This window comes from Filicampus tigris, chromosome 17 (assembly GCF_054856515.1).
Source record: "Filicampus tigris isolate MCC_2025a chromosome 17, RoL_Ftig_1.0, whole genome shotgun sequence".
Lineage (NCBI taxonomy): Eukaryota > Metazoa > Chordata > Actinopteri > Syngnathiformes > Syngnathidae > Filicampus > Filicampus tigris.
Window position 1 is genome coordinate 3,939,877 of NC_141233.1, and position 13,536 is coordinate 3,953,412.

Below are 13,536 nucleotides of genomic sequence, written 5' to 3' on the forward strand. Positions count from 1 at the left end.
GCCTATGTAATTTTTTTGTTATTTCAGAAAACATGAAAACCTGATACTGATGATATTATATTCATTAATAATTCCTTTCAATGGTACAATTGAAAGATCAAGAAAGGATGTAGCCGATTTTATCAGAAGTGACCAGAATCCTGAGGAGATGTTGAGGGGGAAAAAAAAGATCAGAATATGATTTAGGTCATTATTTTATAAGGAGGAGGAAATGATGATTCTGTTCATTTCTGAGTTTTGAGAATTTTGTTTACTGCTCTTGGATGCATTCACACAACAAAATTCTTCATCCATGCATCCATCCATGCATCCATCCATGCATCCATCCATCCATCCATCCATCCATCCATCCATCCATCGGTGGATCAGGTTTCTGGGATAGTATTTTAAGCAGGGAAGCCTAGACTTAACTCTCCCCAGCTACTTCGTCCAGCTGTTCTAGGGAGATCAAGTATCTCCAGCATGTGCTGGGTTGTCCACTGGAGCTTCTCCCGGTGAGACATGCTCGGAACACCTCACCAGGGACAAGAGTCTAAGAGGCATTTTAAACTGATGGCCCTTGCCACCTCATCTGGCTTCTCTCAATGCAGAGGAGTAGCAGCTCTACTCAGAGCCCCTCCCTATGGCGGAAATTCATTTCGACCGTTCGTATCCTTGATCGTTTTCTTTTGATCATTGAGGATAGCAAAGTAAAGTAGATCGACTGGTGAATGGAGAGTCATAAATGAAGAGGGATCCATACACACACATATATATACAGATATATATGGATATATATGACACAGAAACGTGACACAGAGTCTGTGTACTTTTACCACCTCTCCTTCTGGGCTCCAGCCCCTATGACAATGGATGAAGAAAAAATAATTTGACAGCATAAAAGTTGCATTGATTCTTGTTAGTACACTTCCCACCAGATGGCAGTGCTGTGTACATGATTTTACTTGTCCACATATGTGCTGCTGTAGTGTCCTTCTTACACAGGCCACATTCCACAACAAACAGATGTTTGTATGAGCATGTGCCGTGAGGCATGCGACAGAAGTATGACAGGCTGCCCTGTGGGAATGGCAGTTATTGAGTTAATGCTATGGAAGCTACTGAAACTCCCTTCGCGAGCTACTGGTCGATGGCGATCGACGTAATGTGCACCCCTATCATGTCATGTCATGTCATCTTCCAAACCGCTTATCCTATACAGGGTCGCGGGGAGTTGCTGGAGCCTATCCCAGCTGTCAATGGGCGAAGGCAGACTACACCCTGAACTGGTCGCCAGCCAGTCACAGGGCACACATAGACACTGTCACTGAGCGGGAATCGATCCCACGCTGCCCGCACGCAACTCAGGCGTGTGTACCACTACACTATCAGTGGACGCACCCCTATCTATAGCTTTATTTTAATTCTTAATATTGCAGCGGTACAATCGTTGACAATGAATTGGTGATGCCTCAAGAGGTCACCAGTGCAACTTTAGCCCCTTTCCCATTGCCCATCTTATAATGATAATAATAATAATAATAATAATAATAATAATAATAATAATACATTTTATTCTTATAGCGCTTTTCATAACACTCAAAGACACTTCACAACAAGAATAAGTGAATACTAATAAAATCTTAACAGTTCTTACTTACAGCTTAATATAATGTGCGTAAGGTAACATCAATCAGAAAGGAGATTTGAAGTGTAAATCAGGGCTGTCCAAATCCGGTCCTCAAAGGCCACTGTCCTGATGCATGTTTTATGTTTTCTGAAGCTGAGCCATAATTGGTTGTTACCTGAGTCCTGAGCAACTGTGATGCCATTTTCAGTCGACAGAAAATGCCAAAATGGCCACCCCCTGAGGTAGACAAAAACCGGTTGATTTTACTTCCTTATTCATATTCCACAAATATAATATTGGTCAGAATGCCATGTTAAGACTAGTGTGGCTACAAGATTTTTGGACTGTTGGCTTCCTCTTTAATGCTCTTCCATCATACTATCTTTTATGAAACGTGATCCAAAAGAATAGAAACTTTCTTATAGTCCATCTTGTGCTGTGTGTTAATATTTACGCCTCCATCAGCAATTGCTTTCCTGCATGGTGATGTGACATTTCTCCAGCCACGGTTGGCCCTCCACCAGTTCTCATCTCATTAGCTTTGACAATCCCAACTTTTGTTTATGCAATGAGAAGCGTCATTCTTCCAAAGGAATGACCTCCTCTGTCTCTGGAGGGCTGCTACTGATGACTCAATCGGACACAATGATTGGTTGGCACCCTCTGGATGCTGTGACAGAAATCGGCGAGTTTTCCACTTCCAATTATGTACCAAACATTTTACCAACACTTTTAAAGCAGGCGGATCTGATGGATTCTTCATCAGCAAATCAAGACTTGGAACCTTTACCCAGCATCTTAATCATTCATACAGCACAGCAAAATTAGGTGGTCCGTCATTCTTTTCTGTGAGTATGTCTACTGTATTACACTTGATTTTAATGATAATTATGTCAATTACATTTAAAGATGATTTAATGATTGTAAGAGTGAATGTGTAATCATCCAAAAATTTTAACTAGTGCCCAGTGCCCAATAATTGAGATCGTACAACAAAGGGGAAACTTGTAGAGTCAAATGATTCATTTCCCAAAATGATCTTGTTAAAATGTTCAAATACAATATAAACAAAACACATAACATGGGTAGACAAATCTAATGGAACTAAAGACAATTACCTTTATTGATTTCCAGCAGCTGTACAAGTTTTGCTGTGTTCCAATTCTGGATTCAACATTCACATCCCGGAGGTTTATGTTCAAGTTACCTCTGTGTTCACTCTACATTTTTGTGGTTATGTTAAGTGCCTTCACTTTAGTTTCAGTTTGAGTCTGTCAGATATCTACCGCACATTATGTGCAATAGTCATTTTGTTTTGTCCCAGTTTGATTTGAGAGATATTGTAATAGGTATATAATATTGATATATTGTATATTGATTTGAATTAACTATCGTTATTTATTTGTGGTAAATATATGCAATATTATTAGACGGTATGATTGTGAGTGTAAATTGTTGTCTGTCTCTATGTGTGCCCTGAGGCTGGCTGGCAATGAGTAGGCTACAGTACTCTGCTTTCCACCCAAAGCCAGCAGTGATAGGCTCCAGAACCCCATGACCTTTAACAGGAAGTGCACAAGAGAAAATGGAAAAAGTGGTTTTTTTTTCCAGGAATGACTGCAAGTCAAAGTTTTTAGTGCGCTAGCAACTCGAGCTGAAGTAGAAGTAGAATAAGCCTTACCTGTAAAACCAAAGCATTAGTATAAAAAAATCTGATATTGTTTATTGTAATGCAGATTCATTTATTGATAAGATATTATTGCTTGCGTTTGTTCAACAAAAAATGAAAAGAGGACATTGAAAAAAATAATTGCAGATTAAATCATCATCGTACTATTGAAGATTAAAAAAAATCACAATGAGATTATTTTTCAAAGTCATTGAGTCGAGAGAAAACACTGATGCTCATCATTGTCATTATGTTGAGACATCACTAAAACCAGGAAATGGGGTCCTGTGGCCTTTGAGGAACAAACCTCACTTCATCGTACTGGTTAACAGGACCCATTTTTGCATGTGTGTGCGTAAACAAACACTGATTCCACCACCCAGTCCAGCAATAAGACTGATTGTTGGTCACTGTTGTGTCTCTAAACTTTGGTGGAATCCTAATTAAATCGCAAGTTACTGGTGGTGTAACTGAAATATTGATCAAAATGAACATCGTTCATCAAACAACAAGCGAGAAGCAACAGTTACTTGCAGTAAAGCATTGACACAACACACTGCTCTAACCACGCAAGCAAAACTATAAACAATTCTATCAACGTGATACGTTTACCAACTGCGCAACCAAAAAGCTTTCAGAGGAGACCAGTGAGTGATGTTTGTAGGAAACAAATTTCAGTGATTTGTTTCAAAGAAAGACTCCTTTCAGCAGCAGATAATCTTTCCCTTAACCTTTAGTGGAGATGCAGTGGTAGCCATTTTGGTCTGATGTTTCTTCGTGAATCTCTTCTGAATAAACCGACTATTTCTGATGCTCTCTCGATCCATAACTGATTAATTATTTTATATTTGACCTAAATAATTAAATGAAACATTTAATTTGAAATGAGTAGCCAAATTTTAACCATGGGTGGAGATCAAGCCATCCCATTACAGCATAATGTGCACAAAAAATTCACTTGTCTTTATCAATAGCACACTGTGCAAAACATTCAATCTACCGTGACGTGTAATGTATGAATTACCTCGACCAACATTTGGTCTTAAACTGGGTTGATCTTTTGAATGAAGGACTCATGTAATGATCATCATCATGAAAGGCAAGGTTGTTAACCAACAGAAGAGTCATCAAATGACTAGAGGGAACAAAAGTATATGTGTGGTTGGAGTAAATTCATTTGCCGTTCTGGAGAGCTTGCTCAACAGACTAGACATCAGGTGACTGACTTGGACTTTGAAAAAACATTTCATTCATTTAAGTCTTTAGCTGATTTTCATCAGAAACCAATGTCAACTTGTTTCAGGACAATAGATCAAAATATGGAGAAGGAGCATGATACAAAGTATACCACAGCATGTGTAGAGCATTGGCGGGAGCAGTATTATGCACAGCTTGTGCATGGATAGCGGCTGGAATGGGCTCACTTGAGTTTTTTGATCATCTTCTCATTTGAAAAGTTTATTTCACAGGACTTTGGTTTATGTGCTTGTGTGTTACATTTTGTGTCATACACCCAGTAAAGTGACCGAACGGGACCTGGAGATGCCAAAAAGACGAGACATTGTTGCCATTCCATTGATCCTATTGCCTTTGATCTTGCTCATCTACGTTTGGCACAACAGCACCATCCCCCCTCTTCTTGCAGGATTGAAGGGTAAGAAAGCACCTAGATGTAGGAAGTGTTCCTACTAATCATACATAAACAAATGGACTCTATGGAAAGCCAATAATATTTATTCACCCAAAATATGGAACTATTGCACAATAGTCATCAATAGATAGGGCAATGATTATATTGGCTGTTGTTAATGAGGTATGATCCTGAGTGGCAATATACACACACACTACAATACAACTTTATTTATATAGAGCATTTCATAACACCTACAGCTGTAACAAAGCACTTTACATTACACTAAGAAAATAGGAATATAACAAGAGAAAGAAATCAATTAAAACACAAAATACTATATACAATAGACACCGAAAAAAAAGCAGAAAACTGTCACTCACGTCGGATTAAAAGCCAAAGAATAGAAATGTTTATTAAAATGGGTTTTAAAAATGGAGAGAGCAAGGCCTTGCCTAACATTTAAAGGAAGGTCATTCCAAAGGGAAGAAAGGAAGAACCAAAACTACAAAATGTCCTTACAAAAAAGTCGTGGAGGCGAGACAAGATCAAAAGCAAGGAAATGAACGAGTCAGGAAATAACATTGAACTATGCAGGAGAGCAAGTGAACAGTCTGACATCAATACATGGCTTCAGCTGCCCTTTTAAAGGAAGCAAATTACAAGCGACCACAGGTGTGTAGTCAAGGGAATAGCCTGCACCAATCAAGCTGCTGCAAAAGACAAAAAACAAAAACACAGCCTGAGAGCACAGACATGACAAACACGGCATTCTGATTGATATTGTGTTTGTAGAATATGAGTTAAGCAGTAAAATACACACGTTTTTGTCCATGTTTTTGTCACTTGTTGTTGACTGAAAATGACATCACAGTTGCTCAGGGCTCAGGTAACAACCAATCATGGCTCTGAGATGGCTAAAAAGAGGTGGATTGTGCCGCTTAAGTCATATTATACAAATGCAATATTAATCAGAATGCCGTGTTTAGAATAAAGGAGGCACATATAAGGAGGCGTATTATTGTAAAGAAAATTTTGGGATTGAGCTCCCCTTTAAAAGGAGACTTTTGCTCACCTAAAATGTGCTGCTTCCCTCCAAATAATGCTACATTCTACTTTGTAAATTGTTTATCAGATACAGATGTATATGAGGAAATGGAAGCTGATCTCTTTTCCTTATATTTATTGTTTCATGTCCAAACCAAAACAAAAATAAAGGAATTGACCTTGCGGCTCCAATACTTTTGGAGGGGTTTATAGGACACATATTCTAGAGTTGAATGCTCATTTTCTAACATAGGATGCAGAGGCAGTACCAGCTCCCGGAATACCTTTGCTGTCAAAGAGTCACGTTCACAGAAGATATTCAAGGAGGTGCACTCGGAGAGCGTCTTTGTCCAGCTACACCCCTATTCTGACATCCTGCCAACCCTCCATGTCATCACCCCCACCTACCGCCGGCCCATGCAGAAGGCCGACCTCACTCGTCTAGCTAACACTTTGCTTCATGTGGCCAACCTGCACTGGATCGTGGTGGAGGACTCGCAAAAGAAAACATCCCTGGTTAGTCATCTCCTCCATGAGACCGAGCTCAACTACACCCACCTCAACGTGCAGACGCCTAGGAACTCAATGACGCATGGGCGACAGGATCCAAAATTCCCAAGGGGGACCTTACAAAGAAATCTAGCCTTGCGGTGGCTGCGGGAGACCTTCAGCGGACACAAAACCCAGTCGGGCATTGTCTACTTTGCGGATGATGACAACGCTTACAGCCTGAAAGTGTTTGAGGAGGTGAGGCTAGCTACATTAAATAGTTTGAATCTGAAATGAATTATGTGAATGTGAAATCAATAAATGAGTAAGAGCAAGTCTGTCTCCAACTACCAGATGCGATCAACCAAAAAGGTGTCAGTGTGGCCCGTTGCATTTGTTGGAGGCCTTCGATACGAGTCCCCCAAAGTAAACAGCTTGGGAAAAGTGTATGGCTGGAATGTTGTCTATGACCCGCATCGTCCTTTTGCCATTGACATGGCTGGCTTCGCAGTAAATCTGCACCTCATCCTGTCAAAGCCTCAGGCAAATTTTAAGCTACATGTGAAGGGAGGTTACCAGGAGAGCAGCTTGCTAACGGAGCTAGTCACCCTCGACGATCTGGAGCCTAAAGCAGCAAATTGCACCAAGGTAACACAAGAAGGTTGAATGCATGCTCAAAATATTTAGCAACAGTTCTACTGGAAGTCACAGCAGCTTTGAAATTGTGTTCGACCATTGTATGCTGTGACCTCAGTTATGATTTACCGATACTAGACTAGACTTGGATATGAAAAGTCTACACAACCCTGTTCAAATGCCAGGCTTTAGATGGAAAAAAATAGACCAAGGCATATCATTTTTCCACAATTGATGAGGCCTACTGCATAACCTCTACAAGTCAATTGATAAAATATATATTTGGAAAGTTTACGTGAAATAAATAACCGAGATGATGTGGTTGCACAAGTGTGCACACTCTAAATATTTTTAGTTCAAAAATGGACCGATCCACAACTTGCGTACAATTTGTACAATATGTCCAAAACAATGCAAGAAAGTAGATCAAATCGATGCAATTTGTGTATCGGCCGATTTTTGACCCAAAATTGTGTTATTTTTAACCCAACTGTTTTTAGAGTTAACACTCTCTTATAACCAGGCATTTTCTTTGCTGAATTAACCAATCACATTCAAACTTGTGTTTAATGGACATCAGAACACACCTGCTATCATTTAAAGTACCTCTGACTAACCCCGATGTTTTTGTGGGTTTTTCCTGACATTATGTGGTAACATAACAGCACAAGTGGTCCGCAGTAGGGGTGGGACGGTACAGGTGGGACAGTAACCCACAGTACCGTCCGTACTTTTTTCTCACAAATTATTATTTTTTTTATTATTTTGCTTGTCAGAAATAACTGCATTTTGTAGTGAACTGAATATTATAACTTATTTCACATTACTGGTAACTGTTATTGAAACAAGTCTTCTGTGTGGTAAACCGCCTCTGATGTTCACCAAGGAGCAGGGCCCGGGCACGACGACACCCCCCACCCCCCAAAAAGTGGTCATTTGTTTCAACAGAGGTGTGTCGACTTTTTATATCCACTGTATGTCTATTTGATGTATATTTTCTATAGTATGCGTGTAAATGCTGTGTTGAAAGTGTTGTCCGTCATAATGTTTTTCTAAATATCCATTTCTCTTCTTTTTTGCAGGTATTAGTGTGGCACACCCGTACAGAAAAGCCTTTACTAATAAATGAGGGAAAGAAAGGGTTTACAGACTCGAATGTTGAGGTATGACATCCACTACCCAAAAAAGGTAATTAGTAACGTTTATTTATCTACTGTATGCACTGATGATTAAAAAATATATATTGACTTTCATGTTTAAATACTGTATTCCATGTACAGGTCAAATCTAAATAAATCAGGGCTTTTTTTCTACTCCAAACCAATAGGGTGCTACATCAGTTAGTACTCTTGGCCAGTGTGAACTCCTTCTGTATTTCCCTGCTGATGGTAAGTAATAATGGTAAGTCAAGGGTTATCATTAAAAAAAATCCTTTCAAATACTGTATTTCAACACTTTGTAAATTAAGGTACACAAACGTTTTTATGGACATGCAAAACAAATCAAAACCAATGGTACTAACATCACAATAACATTTAGTAACTATTGGAATTAAGATGACATTATTTCTGGATGGTTACGAACAAGCGTTTGTTCAGCATGTCCCGGTACAAAAGTAAAACTGTTGTTTCAGGGGAGGCACTTCTCCGTGAGGCCATTCATGGACTTAAAACCAACATCAGAGCTCTGAAAGCAATGGCCAAAGCATCGGTGCATCAAAACTACTACTACGCTGGAAGGATTTGCCTTAATGTGCTGACCTACGAGGTCTGAGACGAACTAAGAGAAATCTTGTATGGCGATTTAGAGTGCAGGAAGAGATGGCACAGCAAGTACATAAAGAGCCCTCTCTGCACAGACGGCCAATCTGCAATAAATAGTTGTCCTTTGTTCTAAAGCAGATGACACAGATGAATAAAGGGGGTCCTTGTTTGCCTGACAGACTGCAATGTGGGGCTCCCTCACTTGTACTGCACTGAGCGGCTACTGCCCCGAATACACATGCTCCCCTGTCCCAGTGTACACAACTAAACCATGCACGGATTTACAAAGAACAATTACTTGTTTATTATTATTCATACATAATATCCATCCATTATCGATACCGCTTATCCTCACAATCCAGCTGTCGTCGGGCAGTAGGCGGGGGACACCCTGAATTGGTTGCCAGCCAATCGCAGGGCACACAGAGACAAACATCCGCACTCACAATCACACCTAGGGGCAATTTAGACAGTCCAATCAACTTACCATGCATGTTTTTGGAATGTGGGAGTAAACCGGAGTACCCGGAGAAAACCCACGCAGGCACAGGGAGAACATGCAAACTCCACACAGGGAGGCCGCAGCCGGCATCGAATCCACGACCTCTGAACTGTGAGGCGGACGTACTAACCAGTCTACCACCGTGCCGCCCCAACTAATAACAATAAAAAATAATTATAACTGCAGCAAAGTATGCTCGGAATGCCACTTCTCTAAGAGCCCCTTATGAAGCGTCAATGACACAATAACAACTATACAAAAGGCCAAACAGTGATTTATTCTTCAATAAAAAACGTGTTATCTTTTTTTTTTATTTAAGTGTCTTAACCATTAACTAATTTGTATGCATTTGTTTGATGCTCTTGCATGGTTTTATTTCATGTAATTTGCGATGTGACGTCTGAAGTTATCATGTGCACACTGCTGTGAGTTCATTCGTCGGTGTGTCATTGGCCAGTAAATTGTGTCCGTTTAATTCACGTGCATGCCAACACAATGTTAGGATTAGCCATAATCTGTCTGCTTTCACCACTTTATTTTGTTACGAATGTTTTATATCACGTTCTTGAATGTATCTGCCATGTGGCGATCGTGAAATTAGCATCAGTCTGCTAAATAGTAAGTGGTGGCACGCTGTTTTGTCAATACAAGCACGAGACACAAAGATGGGAACACCAGATATTTATCGAACTACAAAATTGCTCTGTTTCCTCATCAATACCTTAAAATGGGCCGACAGAGCCCCTTTAAGTGGGCTGGTCTGAGCCATGAAACCACCCAGGGCTGAAAATGAGCCCTCCTGAGAACAAAATATACAAATGATAAATGAAACGTATCATTAATGTATTGACTTGTGGGCTAAAACTCACTTTCAGAATCGGTTAAAATGAGATCAGAGACTCGCCTAATTTCTATGAATTTCCCACAGGTGAGATGGCGGACGGTCTCCTCGGGCATCTCTTCCAAGACCTTGTTTAGGGCATCATCCATCTCTCGCAGACCCTGTGATTGCAACATGATGTTCCAAAAGTACTCGATAGATTCAGGTCAGAGAAATGGGCGGACCAGTCAATTGCGTCAATGCCTTTGTCATCCAAGAACTGCACCAGCATATGGTCTGAGAAGTCAACCCTGGTACCTGGGGTGGAATCTGCTAGTTTGGGTGAAAGGCATATACACATGATCTGCTGGAGGGATTTGTCAGTGCTTCGCCTGCCCTCTCTGCTGGAAGCCACAGTAAAGCTTTCTGGCCATCCAGGAGGAGTTTCACTACTCGAGGAACTGTTGTAGGCTTCAGATATGGACTAACCACACATCCTTTAATGTGTACCTGCACGAGTTGATCAATTACACTTACGTGTTTGTGTTCCTTTTGTGTTTTAAGAAACGAGCAAAGTTTACACTCTTATAGTTTCCATTCATCCATTTTACAAATTTTAAAAAATGGCTTAACTAAGCATGGCCGGAGGTGTATTTTAGTCCGGCCCGCTATCGGGCGTGGGACGTGCTCGCGAGGTGGCCAAAATTCATCTCAGCCTAATCGGTGAAAGGCTGTTTTTTAGGCTTCTTTCTACTCCCTCGTCGGCGCTAGCGACAACTGCTGTTATAGGGAATGTGGCATTTCCCCCACCCGCCTCCTCTCCGGGCATAAGCAAGCTGCTCACCCACGTTCCCCCTTAGCTGCCACCTTCCAGATCGTTTTCGCAATAAAATTAAATGCATTAAATGCAAAACAACTTGTGTCCACGAGTGTATTATGCAGCAGCACTCAAGCATGACGCGAGCACATTATGGTGGAATTCATGCACTTCTTCTGGCGTTCACTACTTCCGGAAATATGACATAGCAAACTTGCTGTGTATAGGGGTTTGCTGGAATGCTTTTATTTTGAAGGCCGGGAAGGAGGGGACGTGTGGAAAATAAATAAGTAACTTGACTACGACTTCTGGCTAGCCGTTGGTCCCAAATAATTATACAATACGACAAATCCAGCCCGGGGCTCGCAATGCAAGTAAGCACACGCACGTTGGCTAAGTACTACTTGCGCATTTGAAGCGTGTCCACAGGGGGTTCAAATTGTAAACTAGCCAACTAATGATCTTTAAAAAGCCTCTGCTTTGCCAATATGCTGCTGCCTATCTTGTGTTTATAGGCACACCCAAAATATTGTAACAATCCTGTGTTCATCTGTGAAACGGGTTCATTCATCCATTCTTGTCAGATTCAATGAGAAATTCACACATTAATCACAAAGGGAATGTGTTGTTACACAAGTCTAATTATTACTACATGGATGACTGACCAGAAAGGGAAGATTTCATAACCCACTGATTTGCAATGATATTACATACTAACATCCAGACTGTGAATATAAATAATTGAAGCATTTCAATCTCACTTGACCAATACATTTGAAAAGCAATATAACATAATATACTATATAAAGTAAATGGGGAACCTCAAGTCAAAGGATACAAATGCAGTTATACTATTATGGTACCATGTGATGCGATGTGATGAACTTAATAGAAGGAGCACTTTTGCACATTTTTTTTGTAATTCAAGAAAGTTTGTTTTTGCATTAGTCATTAACCATCAATATTTAAGGGTTGAAGTGAATTCTTCTTTACTGAATGGGGATTTTCTCTCTGGAATTTTTTTTAGAAAATTGTTCATGTATTTGACCATTTTGGGGAAACAATCTTTTGTTTCAACTGAAAGGATCCCAGTAGCTTCTTCTAGTACACTTTAGTGCATTCAAATCACCTGTACACTTAGAATATTGAATATGCATGCATTCAGAAAGGTTATCAGGGTTTAGACATAGAACTTGTGATGTGAAATTCATTCATTTGTGTATTTATTTTACCATTTACGTTCATTCACGTAATTTAAAATCATAAATTTACAGGATTCCAGTCTATTTTGAACCTAAAAAAACCATGGAACTGTGGTGCTTCAATTGGAAATCATGGAGATGCTATATTTATTCAAATGAAACAACCATCTATTTAACAAAGTAGATTATTAGATAATAATAATTGCATAGATTATTTTTAAAAGCTTTGCTACTATCTCGGTTGTGACTCAGGGGGAGAGTTAATTCTTGTTTTTGTACCCGAGTCAGATGATCAAGTAAAGACATCTATTGTAATAGAGTACACCTGCAATAGTTGACCTGTTAAGATGTTACTGAAGGCAAGAGTTATAGTGCCTGTTTGATTTGTAGTGTAAATGTGCAGAGACATGGGCAATGCTGGTGTTAAAATATACACATTAACGGTCAGTATCAGTCGTATAAATGTTTTAGTCAATTAAATACAAGCTAAGCCCTGCGATTGGCTGGCAACCAGTTCAGGGTGTCCCCCGCCTACTGCCCAAAGACAGCTGGGATAGGCTCCAGCACGCCCCGCGACCCTTGTGAGGAGAAGCGGTACAGATAATGGATGGATGGATGGAATACAAGCTAATATCTGCTTTTGGTCTGGCCACAGACCAGTATTTCACTACAGAAACATGTCCTACTCATTCATAAGTTGGTCTATAAAGAAAGGAAGTCGCGATGATTTACTGAGGACTTTGTAGCTCAGATTACAACACATTTGAAAAGTGCAAACTTTTATCTTTTTTTTTTCTCTGAAAGAGATGACTAGCATCTCATCTTACAATGTCGATGATGTCAATGAAGTTTAAAAGATATGATGAGGAACTTCATAATGTGTTTTGGAGAAAAATTTTATTCCATTGTATTTGTAATTCTTTTGAACAATAAAGCTGTGAAGGTTAAGCTCTTTCTGAATGCTGATTCAGTGTTTCTGGTTGTCATGACTGTAAAATTTACAAGTAAGGTATAAGAGTTAGAAGTAAACAGAACACCTACTAATAATTTCAGTAATATGCAAAAAAATATATACTCTCTAACATCAATGTACATTTTTTTCATATAATCGTAGGTGAAGTAATCTCTAATTATATTACATAGGACGCGCCTCCCCTACTGGAGGCTGCCATATCTCGCCGCCATCTTTCTCCAATGGGTACCCGAAGGAGACAAACTTTGCAAACGCAGTTCCTCACTGTCATGACTACAGTATGTATAAAAAAATGCAATGCACTTTGTCACTTGAGGCAATACTAGAAGTCATTTGTGATGAAATATTGCCTGCATCTGCTAAAGAATTGTATGGTAGG

General features: G+C 39.9%; 1 protein-coding gene across 10 annotated transcripts; it reads left to right on the forward strand.

The window, feature by feature from the left end:
- Positions 1 to 2,253: 2,253 nt before the first annotated feature.
- b3gat1b (beta-1,3-glucuronyltransferase 1 (glucuronosyltransferase P) b) lies at positions 2,254 to 13,136 on the forward strand. 10 transcript variants are annotated; one of them, XR_015081837.1, is made up of 8 exons: positions 2,254 to 2,457; positions 4,796 to 4,932; positions 6,209 to 6,702; positions 6,799 to 7,092; positions 7,967 to 8,030; positions 8,163 to 8,268; positions 8,408 to 8,481; positions 10,274 to 13,136. XR_015081837.1 is itself a non-coding variant. In XM_086012333.1 (6 exons), the coding sequence occupies exons 2-6, from the start codon at positions 4,821 to 4,823 to the stop codon at positions 8,207 to 8,209; spliced, it is 1,011 nt and encodes a 336-aa protein (XP_085868459.1). In that variant the 5' UTR covers positions 2,254 to 2,457; positions 4,796 to 4,820; the 3' UTR covers positions 8,210 to 13,136. The 10 variants fall into 10 exon arrangements, 3 of the variants coding, with proteins under 3 accessions (XP_085868459.1, XP_085868462.1, XP_085868461.1); XR_015081835.1 differs by having other exon boundaries at positions 8,408 to 8,468; XR_015081836.1 differs by having other exon boundaries at positions 8,163 to 8,481; positions 8,714 to 13,136.
- Positions 13,137 to 13,536: the final 400 nt, after the last annotated feature.